This window comes from Aplysia californica, unplaced genomic scaffold (genome assembly GCF_000002075.1).
Source record: "Aplysia californica isolate F4 #8 unplaced genomic scaffold, AplCal3.0 scaffold00328, whole genome shotgun sequence".
Classification (NCBI taxonomy): Eukaryota; Metazoa; Mollusca; class Gastropoda; order Aplysiida; family Aplysiidae; genus Aplysia; species Aplysia californica.
In genome coordinates this window covers 571677-596676 of record NW_004797598.1, presented here as the reverse complement: position 1 = coordinate 596676, position 25000 = coordinate 571677, and the positions used below count along the sequence as shown (strand labels likewise).

The following is a 25000-nucleotide window of genomic DNA, read 5'->3' as shown; positions in this document are numbered from 1 at the left end:
AACGCAGGGTGGATTGGGATAAAACATGTCTTGCTATGTTTTGTACTCGAGTATAAGGCCGTGACAGGATCAACACCATATGAGCAGCTCTGGGGTCATGCATCAAAAGCAAAACCTCATACCTCACAGTAGCCAGCAGATTAGCATCAACGTTGTAGAGCGAAAACTCGACAAACACAGCTCTGGTCTGCAGGTCCAGCCAGCGGTTCTGGTAGAGTTCGCGGATGAAGACATCCGGAATGACATCGTGATATCCAGCGAGATCGATGATGTAGCCCCCTCCACTGTACAAATGAAGCTTGCCCAAGACAGGGATGGCATTTTCATCAAGAGTTGATCTGTGCATTGAGGAAGGGAAAAAAAATAGATGGATAAGATAGAAGATACATAGATGGATAGATAGATCACTAAGATAGACAATTACATAGATGGATAGATCGATCACTAAGGTAGACAATTACATAGATGGATAGATGGTTCAGACAGACAGATACATAGATGGACAGATCACTAAGATAGACAATTACATAGATGGATAGATGGTTCAGACAGACAGATGCATAGATGGACAGATCACTAAGATAGACAGACACACATATGGAGAGTACTAAAATAGACAGATACATAGATGGGTAGAGCACTATAGCTATTTCATCAAGAATCAATCTCACACATGAGCAAAATCCCTCAAATCTAGCTATCTGTATCAAAGTTTTGTTTTTGATTTGTTTTGTTTGAGTAGGTGTTTTACAGCACTATCGACTCAGATTTGGTCACGTAAGTGTTTTTAAAGTTTGTGCAAAACAAGTGTTATAACATGACTCCTATATAGAAAACCTTTCTCCGCAATCAATGCACAATGAAGATGTTGACACAGCTGCTGATGTAGACATTTTGTTTCATTACTCAAATAGAGAGGGTGCGGTGGCGGAGCGGGTTAATCAACGTTTTTTCAGAAAAATCCACACAGAAATGAGTTCTTTATTGGGCATGAAAGGGGTTGAGCCAAAAAACAAAATTTTGATAAAAATTCACAAATCTGCGAAAAAATGCAAGTTTCTTCACATTTATTATTTTGACGAGAGCCTGATTCCACCACGCTGCCTCACATTTTCATTTCATACCTCAAATACAGTGAAACTTGGATACAACAAACTGTGATTCAACGAAAACTCTGATTCAAAAAAAGGAGACACATTCCCCATTTTTTTTATTCATTAAAATCAACAAAATAACTCGGATTCATTGCAACAAATAAATCTACAAACTCAGATTCAGCCTAGTCACTAGCAGGGCAAGCAACTCCCACTAATGTGGCTTCCTATAACAAATCTTGTCTACTCTCTACTGAGACACCATTGATCACACCTGCACCATGGATCATTACACGCTTAACTGAGCCTATTGCATAATGCGACCAATCAGTGGCCTTCTTTCACACCACCACATTGTTGACAAGCGCATGAGACATGATGTGTCTTATATGGGATGCAGCGTGGTGGAATCAGGCTCTCGTCAAAATAATCAAACTGAAGATACTGGCATTTTTCTGCAGGTTTGTGAATTTTTATTGAATTTTTTGTTTTTGGCTCAACACCTTTCATGCCCAGTAAAGAATACATTTATGTGTGGATTTGACTGAAAAACGTCGACTGAAGGCACAAAAAATGTAAATTTTCAGTTACCACGGACTCTCAAACTAGGGAAATAACTAATTTTTGATGGTCATTTTCTCACTAATATCACATCTGAAACAGGTGACCCCCACCTCCTTCATTCGCAAATATCTCGACTTTTATTCAAGATAAATGAATGTTTTTCCCCTCCAAATAAAAACAAACGAAGAAGTTTTAAGATGATACCAATAACTCTTCATGCCCAAACATTGACAAGAGCCTGATTCCACCACGTCATGACACATATAGCATGTGCCCTGGTTGGGAGAGGTTGAGTGACAGACAGCGAACATGTGGCCATTACTGCATGTACCAAGAGCGAAATGCTCGCAGCTAAAGGGATTGGAAAACAACAACAACAACAACATGTGTCAGGGGGAGATTTTGTGGGGGTGAGGATGGAGGGGGGGGTGAAAGAAGAATTAAAGCGTTCTGTGTGTGGAATGTTGACACAGATAAAGACACGTTAGAGATATCTCCTCCTTCCTCCCCCTTCAAGATGCTGAACTATGAAAGACTGGCTTAGACATAATGAATTGTGCACTGGTCTGTGGAAACAAACAAAGTCATAATAGGGGGCCTACATTGCAATGCAACTAAAATAAATTAAAAATCATATGGCCAATGATCTTTTCATATTTTGCCCCACTTGTTTGGAATAGGCTTCCAAAAACTATCAGAGAAGCAGAAAATCTAGAAATTTTAAAGAAAAGACTAAAAAAAGCTTTTCATCATAATAAATTTCGATTAGACAGAATCCATCCAAGCTGTAGATTGTCGTGAGTTTGTATGTGCCTGTGTACGTATGTGTGTATGTATGTGTGTATGTGTGTGTGGGTGTATGCGTGCGTGAGTATGTGTGTGCACATGTATGTAATACTATGTGCATATAAAATTGATTTGTAAATCCATAATAATGTTCAATGTTTAGCGCATAGAGCATTGCATCAGAAGATATGCGCGATATAAAATAAAACTACAGGGGAAAAACAACGGTAGTCACAAACTGAATATCGTGAGGATACCAATTTTGAACTCTTGTTGACTCATAACTGTATTTCTGTTCAACTGTTGGTTGATTATTGTTGTTAGATTTCCCACTCAACAACTCTTAACAATAAACCACCAGTCAAACAAATATGAAATTATGAGTCCACAAGCTTTAAAATTGGCGCCCTACAATTTCCAGTTTGTGACTACCGTCGTTCTTCCCCTAGCCTGTGCTCTTCAAATGCAATCCATTATTATCATTAACTTATTGCTCACATAGCTATAACGAACAGTCAGATTCAACTAAATTAAAAGTCAGGCCTGACAATTTCATTAATTCCTAGTTTCGCTGTACACGAGTGGCCCATCTTTCAGAAAACACAATCTTTTTCTTACTTCACTTTTTACTTTTACTTTTTCCTTCCTGTGGAACCCTTAGGATGTCGAGGGGAGGTGCAGGTATCGGTCCTGTGCTAAGTGTGTGGTTTCTGTGATAGATATAATCATTATATCCTTTATCATCATCATCATCATCATCATCATCATCATCATCATCATCATCATCATCATCATCATCATCCAGTACCAGATCTGCGATAGACATCAACGATCATGGTTCTCCATTCATTCCTTAGCTCGGATGCTCTCAAAAAAAGCTACGTCTCCCTGATCTTTCCCTGTTACCCATTTGTTTAGGTTTCCCTAGTAGATTGTTGCCTACCCTAGCACTAGCCTCGTTTGCCTTCAATTTTGCCATTGAGAGCTAGTAGATGTTCAACACCCTTTTATCATCATAAAATAAAATTTAGCAAGAAAAGTCCAACCTGTGAATCCAAGAACTCAGCGTAACAGACTTGGCGTATTCTTCAGCCAAAGAGCATGGCATGTGCTGCCAACCCAAGCAGTAGCTCCCCGTTTCCTCAGACGATATGTCGTAAGGCCAGTAAAACTGTTTGTCTCCGATCAGGTTCTTGGGGTGGCTCGTCATCTCGTCAACGAGGAGGTCGGACGTCATCACTGAGAAGTTGCAAGCGGCAGATGGAGAGAAAATAAAAATGTGAGGCAGCGTGGTGGAATCAGGCTCTCGTCAAAATAATCAAAGTGAAGAAACTGGCATTTTTCCGCAGGTTTGTTAATTTTTATCAATTTTTTGTTTTTTGGCTCAACACCTTTTATGCCCATTAAAGAATTCATTTCTGTGTGGATTTTTCTGAAAAACGTTGATTAAAGGCACAAAAAATGTACATTTTAAGTTACCGTGGACTCTTAAGCTAAGGAAGTAACTAATCTTTGGCGGCTATTTTCTCACTTATTTTACCTCTGAAAACAGGTGACCCCCATCTCCTTCTTTAGCAAATATCTTAACTTGTATTCTGGATAAATCAATATTTTTTTCATCCAAAGAAAAACAAGTGAACAAGCTTTAAGATGATACCAATAACTCTACCGGCCCAAAAATTGATGAGAGCCTGATCCCACCACGCTGCCTCACAAATTATGTCAGTTGATAGAAAACAAGATGCTAATGCTTAAGTTGATGATGACATTGAGTAATGATGAGAATTATGAGATGAAAATGATGACAATGATGACAAAAAAATGTCAACAAGGATGATGATGATGATGATGATGATGATGATGATGATGATGATGATGATGATGATGATGATTTTTTTTTTGGTTTTCTTAATGGGCCGGGGGGACTCCACAAAGAAATCTTCGAGTGAGAGCGAGGCTCTTTTTCGGCTCCATAGTCATTATACTCAGAAGAACCTCCACTCGTCCAAATAACTCCATTCGAATTGCCATTGTTTGATGATGAAGATGATGAATGATGATGATGATGATGATTTCATATCTAGTTGGATACAACAAACTGGGATTCAACGAAAGCTCTGATTCAACGAAAGGAGACACCTTCCCCATTTCTTGATTCCATAAAATCAACAAAATAACTCAGATTCATTGAACAAATATATTAAAATTTACATGATATGGTGAGACTTTTTTAAAAGTCTCAACCCCTTTTTTTTATTATTCTCTACAGTTTGCAAGCTGTAAGCGTTATTTATTTTTTATTTATTTTTTTTATTATAGTTGTTCTGTGCCTATGTCTGGATGACAATAGTCCGTGTGTGTGTGTATGGCTGTGTGTATGCGCGTGTGTGTATGTGTATGTGTATGTGTGTGTGTGCATAAATATATATTGCATTAGAAGAAAGGAAGTAGTAAGAAAGGTTTTGAAAATGGGTATATTCCAATGTAAATGGGCATTGAGCTACTTTTCTGGAAAGGCGTTATATGAATGCTATATATTATGATGATGATGATGATGATGATGATGATGATGATGATGATGATGATGATGATGATGATGATGATGATGATGATGATGATGATACCAGGTACTGCTAATATATGTTAATGATGATGGTGATGACACACATATCACCATCCAGAGAAAGTTCCTCATTTAATTTGTTGTTTGTTCTTTAAGAACAAGAAGGATCACTCACTTGGTCGGGTTCTGACTTGCCGTACCCTCACCGGTCCAACACGGTAGTTTGCCATGTCCTCTGTAAACTGTCTTTCTTCCAGTGATAGTTCCTTTCCGGAGAGAAAAGACACAGGAAACATCCGTGTTGTCATGGTTGTGTTGAGCCACGTGTAGACATCTTGCCGAGTGCGCACCTGTTTGAGAGTAATTTTAGTTGACATAATTACGATTATAAAATTGTTTCATTACAACAAAACAATATACACCATACCAGATTAGTTTTAGTAGAGGTTTTATGGTGCTCGCAACTGCATAAGGTCATACGAGTGCCAGAAGATTAGAGGTGTTACAAGAGAGTAACAAATATAAAAAAGAAGGAGGGGAGATATGGACGATAGATGTTTGATAATAAAGAAGAAGCAAACCACACCAGAGCACCCGCCAACCACCCACTACACCATACCAGTGAAAAACATCCTCTGTGTTGCACACGCAATAATATGAATGTTGCTGCCTCCTTCATTGATGAATACTGTGAACTGTTTATCTCCAAGAAAGCAAGTAGACAGATAGAAAAAAATTCATTTGTAACAATTGCAGTGAGGTTACTGAACACATAGTGTTAAAAATGAAATCAAAGAATCTGACCTTTTCCTACCCGTTGAACAATTTTTATTGAATTACTTTTTTATTTAAGTTACACATTTCCAATGTTCGTTTGAAAACACATTTCTGAGTGAATAGTCATCTTATACAGATGACTCTTAGAGCAGGTACAACAGTACTGGAAAAACGGGGAGGGGGAGGGGGAGGGTGAGGGGGAGGAGGAGGAGGGGGAGGAGGAGGGGGAGGAGGAGGAGGAGGAGGAGGAGGAGGAGGAGGAGGAGGAGGAGGAGGAGGAGGAGGAGGAGGAGGAGGAGGAGGAGGAGGAGGAGAAGAAGAAGAAGAAGAAGAAGAAGAAGAAGAAGAAGAAGAAGAAGAAGAAGAAGAAGAAGAAGAAGAAGAAGAAGAAGAAGAAGAAGAAGAAGAAGAAGAAGAAGAAGAAGAAGAAGAAGAAGAAGAAGAAGAAGAAGAAGAAGAAGAAATCATTTCACCTTGCTCCATGGCAGCAAGTAGTCACTAGCCCTAGAATTGACTCTCCTTTTAGGAATCCTGAACAAATTCTCAAGCACATGATCCTGAAACTGAAAAGATCTCCCATCTCTGTGGCTGTAACTAAAGCTGAAACGTATGGAGAAAAAAAATTAAGCATCTTAAGGCTCCTCCTCTTCAGACAATGCTCCTACGATTTGTGGTACTGTCACAAAGGTTGGTCCCCGGACTGTTATTATTTGCTCCTTGAAAAACTCCGATAAATATTTCACCTTAGAAAATTGCTCAACACTTCACCCGTTATGCTCCATTTGACTGAATTTCATCACTCTCATCATCATATTCATATCCATATTATTACCATTATCATTACTATAATCAATATTAATATTATTAATATTATTATTTATCATTTTCATCACATTATTATCATTATTATTACTATTGTTCAGTATCAGTATTGATTTTATGAAAAAGTCCTCTCTTTCTACAGGACACCAGAACTATTTTATCATCCAAAGCAAAACAAACTATTTTGTGTGCATGTGTACAGATGTGTGTGCAAGAGAGGATGTGTGAGAGAGAGAGAGAGAGAGAGAGAGAGAGAGAGAGAGAGAGAGAGAGAGAGAGAGAGAGAGAGAGAGTCTTGTGAATATGTGTGTGTGTGCACAAGGTGTGTGTGTGCGTGCATGCGTGTGTGCGTGCATGCATGCGTGCATGTGTGCGTTCATGTGTGTGGTGAAACACCCAAAAAATGTGCCAGCATCTGGACAATGAAGTTTTATCTTATCTCGTCTCATCTCATTTTCTGTTATTTCATCTTATTTGCGATGTAGAATAATGTAGTCTGGTGAGTACAGCCAAAGAGTCTACATAACAAGAGAGGCCACTTCTCTCTTTGAGCCAATTAAAAAAGTGTCCTCAAAATTCGGTGGCGCCCTCTTCACAAATGCGCACCCTTTGCGAACAGAGTTACCCTACTTGAGTTTAAAAATTAAAAGTGAAACTAGCAAGTTTTTTAATAAATTTCGGAAGAACGCTTTTTAAAAATTGTTACACTGACAAAAAACCTCTTCCGGTGGAAAGGGTTATTGTTTTCTTCGTTTAATTTGACTTTAAAATGAAAGGCGAGAGGTCATTAAAATTTTTAAAAACTAAAACTCCACATTGAACAAACCCAAACTGCTGATGAACAGCAGTCGATCTGTGCACGCAAGGAGGTGCTATTCCTTTTCTTCTTCTGGAAATACGAAAGAGAGCTTCAAAACAGACTGCATCGCCATCTGAAGCAAAGAGCGAACTTCTTGCAGACACTTTTTTGGCTGAGTGGCCCATTTTGTTATGTACTATCTTTGGTACAGCTAAACATTCCAGTTGTTCCCCTCACCTAAAAAGACAGAACATGAAAATAATATACAGCACAAGTTCCACCAGGACTCCAACTGCCACTTGTTCTTGTAATTTCAGGTTACGCATCTTGACCACTTCTCCATCCGGGACAGGTGCGGGGGGAATAGGGATCGAATCTGAAATTTGGAGGAGGCAAAGCAAATCGCAGTGCAGGCAGAGGAAAACATTTTGTGAGGCAGCGGGGTGGAATCAGGCTCTCGTCAAAATAATCAAAGTGAAGAAACTTGCATTTTTCAGGCTCTCGTCAAAATAATCAAAGTGAAGAAACTTGCATTTTTCCGAAGGTTTGTGAATTTTTATCAAATTTTTGTTTTTTGGCTCAACATCTTTCGTGCCCATTAAAGAACTCATTTCTCTGTGGATTTTTCTTAAAAACTTTGATTAAAGGCACAAAAATTGTAAATTTTCAGTCACCACGGACTCTTAAGCTAAGGAAATAACTAATCTTTGGCGGCCATTTTCTCACTAATTTTTACCTCCGAAAACAGGTGACCCCCACCTCCTTCTTTTGCAAATATCTCGACTTGTATTTAAGATAAATGGATATTTTTTGCATCCAAATAAAGATAAGGGAACAAGCTTTATGATGATACCTATAACTCTATATGCCAAAAAATTGACGAGAGCCTGATTCCACCACGCTGCCTCACTTTTTATGGCAAACCGTTCACTCAAAGTTTCCATTATTCTTGCTTTTTCAGGGAAATAAGTCTCTGTGATCTCAACTAGCTTGACTGGTTGACCCGTTTCCTGATTTATTCATTTTTTTCTTTATTCTTTTATTCATTTCATCATTCATTCATGTACTCCTTCATGTTTCATTCATTCATTCATTCATTCATTCATTCATTCATTCATTCATTCATTCATTCATTCATTCATTCATTCATTCATTCATTCATTTATTTATTCATTCACTCCTACAATCCCACCCCCTGTTAAAAATAAACAAAGCAGCCCAACAAGCTTATAACTGAGACAGCCTTGAAGGAGAACCATGAGACCACACATTGAAATTCCCAAAGAGCCATGTAGCCTCCAAAAGCCAAACCTCAGAAAAGAAAGATCAGCATCTGTGGTACAGCAGTAAGATGCTTTGCCTTTGCACATAGAAGACCAGAGTTTAATTCCTATGTTGGGAGAATTCTTAGAGAGTATCTCAGTCTTTCTGCTCGGAAATTCTATACCTCTTAGCCCAGGTTGGCCTTGACAGGCAGGATCTAAGCTTGTAAATTATCTAAATTATCTAAATGGTGCCAATGGGGTCGTAAAAACACCTGCATTCAAAAAGAGAGTAGAAAGCTTTTGCTCAACTAAAGCAAATTAATAACAACTGTATTTAAATAAAGCACATCCACACTCTACAGCACATTCCAAGCGCTGTACAACTATTATTACCCCAGCAGTCCCTTAAACACCCAGTAACACTATTGGCTTTCCAGGAAGCATACAATGCAAACTACAGATTGCACACGCCCAAACACTAACAAACTAACACAGTTTTGAACACAAACTAATAGTGAACAAACCAGATAACCAAAGCTGCCCTACCTCTATCCTGGCACCCGTGTCTTGGAGCCTCAGAACAGACCGTTTCCAACGACACTCTAGAGTTGTTGTTGTCATGGGGATTTCTTAAGCAAAAGGCCAGGAGACAGGTCAGCAGAACTACCTGAAAACAGATGAAGGGCACAAAGAAAAAAAACAAGGGATGTCCCTTTTCAGTATTTTGAGAAAAACACAAATGAAATGCTTGATAGCCCATGTTTTTCCATAGTATTTCTATTCCAAGCCTTATATTGGGCAATGCATCAGGTTTTAGCCCTGGACACTTAGATGGGACTAAAGAATTGTTTAATCACTTTCCAACCCATGTCACAACTCAAATTACCAAAGAACTCGACATCTCTATATATTGCTGAAGTCACAGCTAAAGTGTGTTGGTGTATTCAACACTTTGCAGTCACTTGGCGCTAATAATGCGCTGATGAAAATTATCCGTTCCGGTCGATTTGATTGAGTAGATGTTTTACGGCACTGTCGACACAATTTGGGTTCCGGTCACTGCGCCTGGCTCGAGAAGTCTGTTGTAGTCGCTCTCCCGGCTGGGTGACCAGATGAGGTATTTTGTACTGCTGGGTTGTGTGACTGCAAAGTGTTAAACATCCTCCTCCTTCTCTTCTTAAATGGTGAAATGGTATGAGTTTAACGCCCCTATCAACACTATTAGGTTATTTAAGAGGCGGGACCTCCTAGTTTAACATCCATCTCCGATAGGACCGAGCCAAGTGGGAAGTTCGTGTAAAGTGTCTTTCCCAAGGACACGACGTTGGACCGAGCTGAGGCTCGCACCCCCGAACCCGCAACCTCTCGATTATGAGTCCGGTAGCCTAACCACTAGGCTACCGACGCCCTCCTTCTCTTCGCTTCGCTTCATGTTCATTATTTTCAAAGATTCAGAAACCTACTGCTTTTCAACTACACATTTTCATAACATGCTAAATTCTTTGGCACATCTTTCGGAATTGTAGCCTGTTGCTTTGATACTTTTTCCAGCCCAACAAACTTAGCACTGGATGTGTAAGTTATCCAAGTTGGAGAACTAATTTAATTTGTCCTCCTCAGGCAAACTTAACTGTATTGTGAATTTTGTTTTGCTCTTTTATTTTCCACACTACATCCCCTATTGTGGAACCCACAAGGAAAACGTAAGAAGGGAAGACCAAAGATGACATGGAGGCGAGCGGTACAAGCAGAAATTGAAAAAGCGGGGACATCATGGAAACTGATAGAAAAGGATGCTCAGGACAGGCTTCGCTGGAGTAATGCTGTTGATGGCCTGTGCTCCACTGGGAGTTAAAAAGGGCAAGAGAGACATCCCCTTTTCAAAAGCTAAAGCCGTGCCTATTGTAGCAGTTTACCGTAACAAATTCTAGCAGGTTTTACTTCAAATTCTCCTCCAAACCTTCTTGAGGGCTGCCTCAGCCTCCCTCGGAGAAGAAGTAGCCAGCCAAGAGAAGAAACTTGCTTTCCCGCTGTAATATTGTTCGGTTTGTGGATACAAACAGATATAGAGAGAGAGTGGAGAAACGCACGTCTCAAAAGGCTCTCTGTTTTATCTTTGTCTTCTAGTACACTGTAACCGAAAAGTGACTACTGAGTAGAAGAAAGGTACCATCTAAATCCTGATATGTTACCTTACAATCATAACAGTAACAGAAGTGTTATGTAATGTATATTATTCCACACCAACAAAATTCTCACATATGCATACGAGTTCTATGGGGTGCTTAAAAGAACAAAAAAATACTCAGTTAAAAGCATAGCCTACTGCTTTTTACTTGACTTATGTTTCAGCCCCACACAGCGGTCTTTAAATGGCTAAAATTTTTGTATGTTTTCTTAAGACTTCCGTCATTTCCTCTTCCAACTTGATGTCGACAGAATACTGAGCAAGATGCCATGATAAAATTTTGGGGGTTTAGAACATCAAAGAGAGGATCGAGTCGCACTCAGTTACACTTTGAGTGCTGAAGACAACTGTCAATGGATTCAGATTAATAAAGACATTAGGGACAATGACTGTATTAAGGGAACATTTAGTGGGTGGTTGGCAGGTGCTCTGGTGTGGTGTGTTCCTTCTTTCTTATCAAACATCTATCGTCTTTATCTGTCCTCCTCCTTTTTTATGTTTGATACTCTTCTTGTAAAACCTCTAATCTTTGGCACTTGTATGACCTAACTGTGTTGTAAGTGCCATAAAACACTGGCTGGGAGCAGCTTGTCAGAGATAAGGAGTTAATATATTAGTATTTAATCTGACCAAAAAAAACTATGTACACACCTTGACAGGATCTAAGACGAAAACACTTTCCAGAAACGACAAGACAAATGATGCAAGCCACTCCTCTGAAACAAAAAAGATGCATTTACATGGGAGTAAATTACAAGGGTGGATGAATAAGAAAGAAGTGGAAGTCGCCATCCAGTGGTCAAGACATTGACTTCAGTCATTAAAGCTATTCACATAATTTATCTGTAACATGTCTACTCTAAAACCAACCATTGGAGTTAAATATGATATCTCTCTTGAATTTTTTATGACGTCATAAACAAAGGATGGTTTTGCACTCTGGATGAAGCAAGATGAAGTTCACGAAAGAAAATATGCGTTAGTACATCTCTATTTGCTGTGCTGTAAATTGGGGTGAATTGCTAAAACTGAGTAATGAAAATTTGCAGCGTGTTTGTGGGAAATCTGCTTGTTCATACAAAACTGGTTTGTTGTTTGTTGTTTAGTACAGGGTTTTACAGCGCTCGCAACTGCATAAGGTCATATGAGCGCGCGAAACACAAGTTGGTAGCATTCACAACAGTTCACTGCACGGTTTGTTGACAATTAGACTTTAAAATGCTAAAATACTAAAATTCAGTGTAAATATATTTGCAATTTAAAACAACTCTTATAAATAACAATAAACATTTTTTAACAATATTGTTTCACTTTACAATTTGCCACAAAGGCCAATGGCCTTCACAAAATTCAAAATTCTGCTGGGAACAACGACGGAAAAAATGTCTTGCAATTTCTTGAATTTATAATATTTCCTTCGGATCTCTCCAGTCTAGACATTCGGTTAAGATGTGTCTAATGGTAAAATCTGTGTCGCATCCGACACAGAACGGCTTCTCATCTCCCTGTAGGAGGTATTTGTGGGTCAGGGCCATGTGTCCGATGCGCAATCGAGTAAAAATGACATCGTCTCTTCTGGAGAGGTCCGAAGGATTTCACTGTTCTAGTTTGGGTTTTATAACTTATAGTTTGTTGTTTTTCTGTTTTTCCCAGTGGCTCTCCCACAGACTGGAGGTCAAAACTGGTTTTGGGGGCAAGATAATTTAGTGAAGGGTGAGACACAGTTTTTGATAACCATATTCTGGCCACCCAAACTCCTCGCTGCAGAAAACCGTTGAGGTTATGCGGCACCATATTGTGCAAGATCTCTTACCTCTATACGAGAACTTAGTGATTTGTCTGGACTTTTATTTGGGAGAGTGCAAAATATTGTCAGTGGAGAACTCTATATGAAATAAACGAGTGCCCACTGGTTACTCCATTTACAAACTGACGAACAAAAAGGAGGGAGCATGAGATGTGCCACTGAATTGCTCAACACGCTTGAACCCCATGAGTCCAGAATAATTCCATATAAGATACGAGTGGTTTTTTTCTGTTTGTAATCGTTTTTCAAGATTATAAAAAAAAAAATTTAATTTTTCAATATCGGATGTTATGATCCAAATGTACAAATATTATGGAATGTATGTAAATAACTGCAAACTTTTCAATATTTTCCAGTTCTATATTCATTTATGGTTATTTTGATGTATCATTTGACCAGGTGCAAGCATATTTTTTTAGTTTCACCAAAGATTATAAAGTTTTTATTTTCAAATTTTATCCGCATCCAAGCAAAATTGTGTTGCATAATCGCCTCTTACAGGAACCAAAGTTGAAAAATACGTAAATAAACATTACAGATGTATTCTACAATCCATACTGAAAATATTGGTATATAATATGTTGATATTTATTTGAATTTGTGGCCCCAAAGACCTTTTAACTACCCACTAGTCATCATCTTATTCGCCCTCCCGAAAAAAATTCGTCCACAAGCCGAAAATAATACGTAGCGAATGAGTTAAGTAACTACATGTCCTTGTCATCTGGTTTCACAATGCTGTTGGGTCCACTGGGGTTAATAATATATATTGTAAAGCATACAGAGCTTGCTGTAGAGCAGGAATTTGAGTTATACAAATGCTATTTCTCATCATTACTATTTATTAAGAAGAAAAAGGCTGTTGACCCTTTCGTACGCCCTGGGGTCATTTTGTACCCCCGGGGTTGTATTTTTCACATTTTAGAATACTTCTAGAACAAAGATCTCTTTGAAACTTTCAGCATTATTCAAAAAATCATTTTGACAGACTATTTTGCAAAGCGTACGGATCGGATTAATGAGTAAATTTCCTCTTTGGAAAGTGGTGGCACAGAGTTCCCCACGTTGTATGGATACGATAGTAAAACACAATGTACGGTTAGGGTTAAACCCACACTAAAGCAAATACAGTACCCCGTACATTTATTTTTTATTTGAGTGTGTCCTTACCAGAAACTGCCTTGCCCCACTGCATAGAGTAGAGGATGAGGAAAAAACAGCAGGAGAGGCTTGTGATAGCCAGAATGGTCCAGGCAACGTAGAGGCACCAGGGCGGCAGGGGGTTTTTCTCGAACCTAGAGACCAGGTCAGCCTCATAAGAATCCGGAATATTCTGGGATGCAATCATGTCTGAAACTAACAGAGGAATGAAAGTTAGAAAGAAAAAGTTGCTTAACTCTTTATCTCCGGCAAGCCGCTCCCAGCGCCTTGAAGTCGGAACTGCCTGCCGGTGAGCAGCTGATAGCCGCTCGGGCCCATTCCTTTACGACGACTTCGACATCAAATTACTTTTCGGCAATTGCCGCAAACAAGTCTCTTTTATCGGAATTTCATTCATTAGATGAAGAACTATCAAAATAGGTTCACTTATTTTGATTTAATGACCAATTTAGTGACGTTTTCGTCATTTTTAGATTTACTAAAAAATGGGCCTCGGCATATTGGGTTTACCCCCACGGAGATAAAGAGTTAAAAAGGATGACCATTGGCAGTCTGCATGAATGGATTGGACCGGATCCAATCTGGAAATGGTGCTGGCTAGTGCATACTGTATCGAATAGCCCTTTGCTCGGTTTTATCAGATTTGACCCAGAAGTCCATAAAAGCCTATCACTTTCTGCATGCATAGAGAAAAAAATCTGAATCCACCAAGTCATATGACATATCATTAGCCTTCTCATAGTTTTCATCAAATGTACCCAATCTTAGCCAAGAACATCAAATATGTTTAATTTTTCAAGATTTGATGTAATTGTTCCCAAATGATAGTTTTTGCGCATCAACTAAAAAAAAGCTGGCCACCCTAAAATTTTATAACCATATTAAATTGCAATATAATTTGACAAAACATTTAACAGTGTGCACTTAGTAAAGCAAAGATCGTACATAACAAGATTGTTCACTCTGCCAAGAAAGTGTCTGTGGAAGTCCGTGCATTGCTTCAGATGACACTGCAGGCTTTGTTTTGCAGCTTTCTTTCGTTTCTCCACAAGAAAAATAGGAATAGCACAGTTTGTTAATTTTACTTTTATTGTTTTTCACACAAGTAGGACAACTCTGTTCGCAAAGTCCAGGCTTTTTCGAAGAGAGCGCAACCGAATTTGGAGGACACTTTTTTAATTGGCTCAAAGAGAGGAGTGAACTATCTTGTTATACACGATCTTTGGTATAAGATTTGTCTATGTGAGAAATGGACTTCCATTACAGTGCTTTTGCACAGTCTTATTGGAGAAGTAGTGATGTCAAAAACATAAAAGCATTGGTCATGCACTTGTGGATTAGTCTAAATGTACAACTCTATTTCAGTTTAGTTTCAGTAGAGGTTTTACGGCGCTCACAACTGCATAAGGTCATATGAGCGCCAGAAGATTAAAGGTGTTACAAGAGAGTAACAAACATAAAAAAGAAGAAGGGGAGATAAGGATGATAGATGTTCGATAGGAAAGAAGGAGCAAACCACACCAGAGCACCCGCCAACCACCCACTACTCATTTCAAATTTCATAGGAAGTTGTGTTGTAAGAACATAAGCACCTTTTTATCGTTCAATATACAACATGCTACTTTAGTGAAGAGCGGATTTTGTATCTAAAATAGAACAAAATTCATTTGAAATTGAGTAAACCTACTATGCAACTTTATTCAAAGTGCAGAACTTCAAATCATAAGTATATCTTAGATAGATCTAAGCAAAACCAGAGAACTATAAAAATACTTTCAGCATTATTCTGAAAAATCTTTAAATATCTGAAAATATAAAAATTTCTTCAGAAAAGATTTCAGTTAAGTTTTGGGAAAAGTTTTTTGACGTTTACAATTTCATAAGGTCATATGAACATGCAAGAATAGATTTACATGTTGAAAACTAAAACTTCTGCAAGAAAGACAGAAAGACAAAGTTTCTAAGGACCTATGCTGGACTGTTTCTCATGAACGCAGTCAATTTAAGCGACAACCAACACATCATCACAGCCAAGCCAGCCTTACTGTTTCCCTCCTGGTTCACCGTGTTTCCTCCATGGTGTGAGCTAAGCCTTCTGCTCCTATCGGCCTCTGAGGAGCGCCACGGGCGACGCTGTTTAAAAAGCCAGACCACCAGGAGAACTGGAGGAACAGTGATGAGCCCACTCACGACTGACGTGTACAGAGTGGTTAGAGAGAAGCGGAGTTTGCCAATCTGGACCTCTGTGCCAAGAGAATCTGGGGAAAAAAAGTAAGGGATAGGTCATATGCCGCTCACTCATCATTGACATGTACAATGCGGTCATAGAGAACCAGAGTTACCTATTTAGACTTCTGTGCCTAGAGAATCTGGAAGAAAAAGACACGAGATGGGTGAGATATCACCTGTTTGATTTTGATTGATTGATTGATTGAGTAGATGTTTAACGGCACTATCGACACAATTTTGGTCATTTAAGCGTCAACAGGTTTCACCGCTACAAAATCAGACGTGTAAGATATCACCTGTAGCCATAGCCCTGTTCATTTGTTTGTTTTCTACTCTTTGCCACAACTGGTCTCCAACTTCCCAGGTTTCTGGTTTAGTGTATTATTTCAGAAAGTTTTAGATCATAATTGGATTTTAAGTTTTCAAAGTATGATGTAGGGAGTTTTCCCGTATATTTCTCTCTGCCTCTATTATTCCCTGAGGCACAGTTGTCATCAGGTCTGTTTTTAAAAGGGTAATATATATAGGTGTTGCACAATTAATGAAGACTAGGAACAATTCTGTAGAAAAGTAGACACAAGATGGAGAAAAAATATAAGGGATAAGCATTGCATGACCAATGGAGACCTAAAAAGAGATACAGAGAAAAATAAACACGGAATGGAGAGAAAAGATCATGGATAAGCATTGCGCAAATAATGAAGACTGGAGAGTTAGGGAGAAAAACAGAAACAAGACGGAGAGATGGAAAGATAAAAAGAAAAAAAGGGGATAAGCACTGCATGACTAATGAAGACTACAAAGAGTTCAAGAGCCAAATAGACATGGGGGGGGGGGGGAGAAAAGGTAAGGGTAGGTGTGGCAATAGTGGGGATCAAGTGGTACGATTGAGTCACTAATGCTCAACTGTGGGAGAGAACAAGCCAAAGGCCAGTAAAGGAAGACATACAGGTGAAGAAAAGGAAATGGATTGGACACACCCTGAGGAGACCCCCTTCAAAGCATCATCAGGCAGGCTTTAACGTGGAACTCACAAGGAAAACGAAAGAAGGGAAGACCAAAGATGACATGGAAGCGAGCGGTACAAGTTGAAATTGAAAAAGCGGGGACATCATGGAAACTGATAGAAAAGGATGCTCAGGACAGGCTTCACTGGAGTAATGCTGTTGATGGCCTGTGCTCCACTGGGAGTTTTAAAAAAGGGCAAGAGAGAGAGAGAGGTGTGGCAAAATTTCCTATGTCTACTGCAGACTACACAGAGTTCAATGCAAAGCCATGATGACTTCCTAAACAATCCAAGTTCAAGAATGGGACTTGAACCAGGGTCATCTACATTGTTGCACAGGATTATGATATGTGAGGCAGCGTGGTGAAATCAGGCGCTTATCAAAATAATGAAAGTCAAAAAACTGGTATTTTCCCGCAGGTTTGGGAATTTTTAATCAAATTTTCGCAACTTCATAAGGTCATATGAGCGCTTGAAAATTAGAGGTGTTACAAGAGAGTAACAAACATAAAAAAGAAGAAGGTGAGTTAAGGACGATAGATGTTTGATAGGAAAGAAGAAGCAAACCACACCAGAGCACCTGCCAACCACCCACTAGAGTGACTTTATCTCAACACTCACTAGCAGAGACGCCTTCATCATCCTCCGCCTTGTAGAAAAGAGCATTGGCGATCATGGCCAGATGCAGCGTCATAAGGCAAGTGGCAAGCCGCTGGACGCGAGTGAACATGCTCTTTTCTGGACGCAGGATCACAGACAGCCACGTATGACTGTCCGTCAGGTTCACTCGGCTGTGCTCGGAGAACAGCCTTGTGAAGGTCATCAGGTCATCCTTGCAGCTCACTGGGGAAGAGGGTGGAGAGAGAGGGTGGAGAGAGAGAGAGAGAGAGAGAGAGAGAGAGAGAGAGAGAGAGAGAGAGAGAATGTTTTACAGAGCGGGTCATCCCAGTACATGGGACATGTATTAACTAATGTCCTGTCTTGTTGTGCGAATGCGTGAGTGCACCTAACCCTTGTAACGTCTACTGCCATTGTTAACAACCAAGACAAATGTTTCCCTGGGTGATGAATAAAGATTGTCACTGTGATTGTCATAATGAAGTTCATGATTTGTCTCTAACACTTGCGGGGAAAAAAAAGAAGAATTGAAGGAAACAGAAATCTCACTGAGGGAAAAAGGGTGATATCCCATCATTCTGACTTCTTTAAGGCTTATCGACAAAAAGAACAACCTCATGAATGTCATCAAGTCATCCTTGCAGCTCACTGGAGGAACGGGAAAAGGGTGATATCATAAAGTTCATGACACGTCTCTAACAGTTGTTGAAAAAATGTCTATCACAGGAGACAGCAATGTCACTGGGGGGAAGAAGGTTTTAGTTTTAGTAAGTATTTTACGGCACTTGCAACACAACAAGGTCATATCAGTGCCGAAGAATAGAGGTGCTACAAGAGAGTACATGTGAAAACAAACACAAAAAAGAAGGAGGGGAGATAAAGACAATATATGTTTGATAGGAAAGAAGAAGCAAACCACACCAGAGCACCCGCCAACTACCCACGGGAAAAGGGTGATTGCTCATCATTTCAACTTATCTCTATTGCATATCAAGAAAAGGGACAATCACATGAGATAGAGTCTCGTTGGAAAAAAAGGGTGATATCTTTTCATTATAACTAATCTCTAATGCTCATTGAGAAAAAGTACAACCAATCACAGGAGACAGCAATACCACTGCTCAACATAATATTGGCAGCGCTTATCACTTTAGCTTTTGCCAAGTCTGGAATCTGGGGTGACAAATCCTACATTTTTGTACTATAGATTTCTTTGATATGAAATGTAAATGTAAATACATTTTAGTAGTAGTAGTACAGGGTTTTACAGCGCTCGTAACTGCGTACGGTCATATGAGCGCGCGAAACACAAGTTGGTAGCATTCGCAACAGTTCACTGCACGGTTTGTAAATACAAATATGAAATATTTTACATATGCAAAACAACTGTATTTAAATTTTCAAGCAAAGACCAATGGTCTTTATAAAATAGAGAATTCATCTTTACCCCACGATAGCTTTTCTCCCCAGGTTACAAGGAAAGGGATGACAATTTATCAATTTGCAGATTGTCTTTCAGGCTCACAGAGGACAGGATGAAAGGGAAAACATGAAGAAAAGGTAGACATTGAGACTGATGCACAGACAAAGGAAGCGACATATGGATTCGAACAAAAAAAGATATATTCAACAATTATGTTACCATGACAAACAGACATACAGACAGACAGATGGATGGACAGACAGACAGACAGACAGACAGAAACAAACACACACACACACAAATTTTTATTAAAAAATAATTATAACTTTAAAGCTATATTCATCATCATCATCCAGAGCCAGATCTGCGACAGACATCGGCGATCATGGTTTTCCATTCATTCCTTTGCTTGGATGCTCTCAAAAAAGCTACGTTTCCCTGATCTTTGTCTATTCACGTGTCCCAAAAACTGCATTTGTCGTTTCCTGATTGAAAAGCTATATTACTACCTGGTAAAATCCTGTCTAAACGTCCATCATCTTGATCCATAGCAAGCCACTGGTTACCAAAGAACACAGTCCTGATGCAGATGACAAATGGAATATCATTACACAAGTATACAGTCGGGAACGGATAACACCAGCACATCAGGGACTGACAAACTTGTACAACACATCCATAATTCGGGACAACCATTGGGGGCTCCAGTGGCTAAGTGAGTAGTGAGTTTTGACTCAAACAATGTCAAGCAAGTGTCGGTGACACAGGGATCAGATGGGTGGTCACTGGAGTGTGTCCTTGAGCAAGACACGACAACACTTGCTCACATTACAGGGCGCTGCACAGTGGCGACCGACAGTGGCATTGTTTGTAAACTGTTCTGTATTTGTGTAATAGTGTGTTTTTATGTATGTATTTATGCATGTATGTATGTATGTATGTACGTATTTATAATTATGTATTTATGTATGTATGTTTGCCATTGTGAAACAAAGTGCCCTCCTGGGACAAATAAAAAGTGTAATTTATTTTTTATTTATTTTAACCCATAACAAAAAGTTAAAGAGAGAACAGTAGGGGATGGCAAATTGTACGAGCTATCCAATCCATGCTTTTGAGTTTTCCGTGTTCATGTTATCTGTGTACAACTATTCTCGAGATCTGATAAAATCTGGAAATTCATCTCTTACACAGAACAACATACAAAAGGGGAGAAAGATCATGATGCTGCCAAATTAAAGCAACTTACTTATTTTAAATTCATGAAGAGTTGAGCAACTAAACACACACTCTTGTGATCGTATGCAGTTGTGAGCCTGGTAAAACTTTTACCAAACTGAACAACTAATTCTTCCTAGATGAAGAATTTGAACTCATATTCCATCTCCCACTTTCATTTCATGTACAATCTTCTCAGGAATTCACATGACATTTGGGCATACAGTATCCCTGATGGAATCTTTGTTTCAGTAAGCATTTATGGCACTTGCAACACAATTAGGTTGTATAATGTCGAAGATTAGAGGTGTTACAAGAGAGTAACAGATACATACAAGAAGGAAGAGAGATAAGGGTGATAGATGTTTGATAGGAAAGAAGGAGCAAACCACACCCGAGAACCCACCACCCACCATTTAGTTGGAATCATGCTGAACAACTGTGCAAATTCCCAACGCAAAATTTTGGAACTGGTTTTTTTAGGTTTCTAAGGGGAGGTACGTAGTAAGTTTATTCCGTGTTTAAGGCCATTGGCCTACATCACATCATATAAAACGCTCATTCGTTAATTCATAACGTTCCCATTATGAAAAAGTACAGGTTGTGCACATAATATATCTCTTATCATGGGTCAAACATTGCAGTTTTCTTTCATTGGGCCAAGTCAGGCTGGGAGGAATTAACAATTTCCTGTGACGGACAAAATTTGGACAATAAAAAATAAAGAGAAATTCATTTCTAAGGGGAAAAATGTGTGAAATTGTATAAGTTTAACACCCCTTTCTATGCTGCATGCTCTCGCCCTTCTGTCCAATGCCATGTAGTGATAAGTGCAGGTTTGCCGCAGTTGCTGTAATGTTCCATAGAGTGTGTTGTCAATGTTAGGTCGCGGAGGGAGAAGTGTAGCTCTGATGTCATTTAGGGATGTGCAATGGAACAGGTGATGATCCACAGTCTCATATGCATTTCTGATAGGACAGAGTCAAATAGGTGGAAAGCCTTAGAAACTCACTGAAATAAACTGTTCATATGTTCTTACCTAGTGTTGGTTTGTAGATCTTCCACATAGATTTTGTTGAGATACCAAGACTGGCCTTGACCATCGCCAGAGTTGTCGTGCCAGATTCGGATATAGTTCAGCTCTCCTAGGTCATATGGCGTTGCCATGACATAGGTCACGACAGACCCCGTCGATAGTTGCTATGTGGAAGAACATTGACAAACAAGTAGGTGAAAATAGAAAGAATAGAACAGAGAAGTTCTATTATAATAATCACATACAAAACTACCTGTTTGCTTGTTTGAGTAAAGAGAAGCACATCATCACAATAATGGACATTAAGCAAAACTATCTACTTTACACAGTAAATGTGGTGACATTTATCTTGTTGCGTCTCTGTTCACTTGTTGAGTCCTCTGTCACAGTGTTTCTGACTGTCACTCAGTGCCTTGTAAAGCTGCGCTGTGTCCTGTTTCCATTCACCTGTGTATTATCGGCAGTCGCTCTCTACCCAATGAACCAGCTGCATGGTTTTTTTTATTTAATAAAGCCAAGCTTTCAAAAATGGTTCATTCGTCTTGCTTCATGACAATAACATAGACATTCAGACCAGTGGTGCGATTTTTTTTAATTTGCTAAATTGAAAGCCTGATCAGTTACCTAACATGTGTGTATTTATCAAAGTGAAAACTGTGACTAGTTTTTTAATAAATTCAAATTCAAATTTTGGAAGAACACCTTTTCTTTCACGGTTACGCTGACAAAATGCCTTTTTTCTCTAAACTACTGTGAATAAAAAAAGGCATTTTGTCTGCATATGGCAGAGTAGCACACCTTTGCTGGTCTCTTAGTTGCCAGTCTTCCATTGTTTTGTTTTTTGTTTTGTTTGATTTTTTGTAAGTGTTTTACGGAGCTTGCAACTGCATAAAGTCATATGAGTGCACAGGACACATTTAACTTTTTCTGTGGGTAAGAAATTCTAAATTAGCCCGGGTGGCAGCCGAAGTCTACTCTTATCGATTTTAGACCACCAAGGGATCTTAAACGTGTGCAACTTGCACACGAGACCTCCAAGATTTTTCTCCTTCATCCGAGAAGACTAGGTGTAGATCTTTCCTACCAGAAGATTAGGGGTGTGGCTGAAAGACAGCAGTAACAAGGAACCAAGGAGAAGCAGTAGAAAGGCTGCAGAAAGAGTCAGGAGCCCTGAGGAGGGGGCAAAGGAGGTGAGGGGGTTGGGGCAGAAAGTGAAGATAAAAGCAGACGATAGAACATTGCTAGAGAGCAGGAAAGGAGGTGAAAGGAGACAATTTTAGAAAAGAAAATGTTTCGGTCGCTTCCCGGATTCGAACCCGGGACCTTTGAGTGAGAGGCAAACATCTCAACCTCTAAGCCATGAGAGCCCCCTTCCCATTGTTTACTAATGACCTGTGCCTAAAATGGTATTTTCAACTTCAACAAAGACAAAAGCGGCAACAGAAAAGTGAGATTACTGCTTAACACATCAAAGTGATTTTCACCATCCCATCTTCATTATCAGCAGCAGCAGCAGCAGCAGCAGCAGCAGCAGCAACAGCATCTTTGCCATGTTAAAACCATAACAATATAATACTATTGTATCTTCTGAATCTCTCACTCTCATGAAGAAACTGTGCAGTAACATTAAAGCCCTACTCTCGCTGTGTACATTTTAGGGTTTGATTACCATTGAGCTGCACCTGGCACTCAAAGCAAGAAATCAGGCTCTGCTGGCTTTTAAAGTCAACAATTGTGAGACCAGTTGGTGGGTGTTTGATCAGAAAAACTTTCAGGGTTTTTGAAAAAGTAATATTCCATGAACATAGATCTAGGAACTTTGACCAGCTAAGCAGTGGAGACATAAGAAGTAACACTTACCAAACACCCCCAGACTCAAATACTGATACGTAAAATTTTGTCGAAACAGTGTATCCATAAGAATTTAAAAGCTTTCAAACATTAATGCTTTTGAAGAATTTTGCTAATAAAATGGAATTAATTTATTACAAATAATGAAATGTTGGAAAGAGTTGGAATTGAAGATATCAACACGATCATGAAAAGGAGAAAATGAAGATAGGACATGTTTTGAGAATGCCAGAGACAGGTTTGGCGAGTAGGATCCCACTCTAGTAGATGTGCCAAGAATGGAGGAGGTAGCCAGGGACAGGCAAGCATGGCATCAACTGCTCTCTGTCTTATGTACCTGATGGTATAGGGAGAGAGTAATTACACATACAAGAAATTGTTTAATTGTTAGTTATGTATATATATATATATATATATCTAAAATTTTCTTTTTTTTTTCTTTTTTGTCCTTTCGTGTATATAGTTCATGAATGGTTATGAAAGTTCTTCTTTACGTTGTTGAACTGGTTTTCTTATTTCTGTGAAATATTTTTACTTGTGTGAATGATTATGTAATTGGTGTAAAGCACTCAGAGCTTATACTAGTATGGGATAGAGCACTATATAAATGCAATCTATTATTATTATTATTATTAATATCCACTTCACTAGTTACCTACTTGTTTCCCATCTGTGAGAAGCCTCACACTGGTGTCCCCACTGACTCCAGTGAGAACAAAACTGACCCTTGAAGTGGTGCCGGAACCACGAGAGAGGCCAGTGTGTACGGTCAGAAGGTAATAGTAGTTGTCCATTGCCAGGTTGTCGCTAAGGTAACCCACCTGCCACTGAATGGAGAGAGAAAAAAAAGATGAAGAAAAACGCAAATAATAAATACTAAAGAGCCAATTCCCATACAATGCAGCTTTAAACACTTTACAAAACATTCATCTTAACACAAAATACATCTGAGTGCATGAAAGCATTATATATATATTTACTAAACCTAACACATGAGCAGACATTTATACTATCACAGCTCTATCAATGACGATATGCATATCACGTTATGAACATAAGAGTACGATAAAAAAGAAAGACTGACTATCAAGATGGCATTTCATGAAGAAGCCTATGTTTTTAAACAGATTTGAAATTTTGCCTCCAGCTTCATATCTATCAAATATTGTGGAAGGGAGGGAGGGAGAGATACAGAGAGAGAGAGAGGGGGGGAGAGAGAGAGAGAGAGAGAGAGAGAGAGAGATAGAAAGAGAGAAAGAGAGAGAGGGAGAAAGAGAGAGAGAGAGAAACAGACACAGAGACAGAGACAGAGACGGAAAGAGGGAAAGAAAGAAAGAATGAGAGAAAGAAGAGAGAAAGAAGGGAGAGAGTGAGAATTCCAGCCATCTCCCGTGGGTCCCAAGTCGTGCACCAGTCTGTGAGATTAGAAGTGAGTCCCCAGCAATCTCCTTCCCTCTCCCCTTGCCCTTGTTTCATTAAAACAAACACGGCCCTCCAAGGGCGCTCTGAGAAGAACATTTCGCCTTTTTGTGACTAAATTTTCTTTCCCCGTTTTATCACACTCAAAGTTCCCCATTTTCAATTTTGGATCTACAGAGAAAAGGTTATATCTGTGATGTACTTTTGCTTTGTGAATTTTCGGATAAAGGCACAAATGATATGTGATTTGGTAGGGACTTTTAAGTAAAGATATATTGTATCTTAGGAGGCGGAGGTTAGCCATCCAACGCTGACATGCTGTCAAAGATCGGTTGTTGGTGGAGAGAGAGAGAGTGAGAGAGAGAGAGAGAGAG

General features: G+C 39.2%; 1 protein-coding gene across 1 annotated transcript in view; it reads right to left on the bottom strand.

The window, feature by feature from the left end:
• LOC101854881 (polycystic kidney disease protein 1-like 2) overlaps window positions 1-25000 on the bottom strand; it is a 52512-nt gene that overhangs the window by 17718 nt on the left and 9794 nt on the right. Inside the window, exons 5-17 of the mRNA XM_013084918.2 lie at window positions 23867-24034; window positions 21360-21520; window positions 19612-19682; window positions 17683-17904; window positions 15872-16084; window positions 13836-14021; window positions 11510-11574; window positions 9217-9337; window positions 7643-7781; window positions 6258-6384; window positions 5183-5357; window positions 3491-3683; window positions 123-338 (exon numbers count right to left, since the gene is read on the bottom strand). Coding sequence (XP_012940372.2) covers window positions 123-338; window positions 3491-3683; window positions 5183-5357; window positions 6258-6384; window positions 7643-7781; window positions 9217-9337; window positions 11510-11574; window positions 13836-14021; window positions 15872-16084; window positions 17683-17904; window positions 19612-19682; window positions 21360-21520; window positions 23867-24034 — 2057 coding nt within the window. The remainder of the gene's footprint in view (window positions 1-122; window positions 339-3490; window positions 3684-5182; window positions 5358-6257; window positions 6385-7642; window positions 7782-9216; window positions 9338-11509; window positions 11575-13835; window positions 14022-15871; window positions 16085-17682; window positions 17905-19611; window positions 19683-21359; window positions 21521-23866; window positions 24035-25000) is intronic.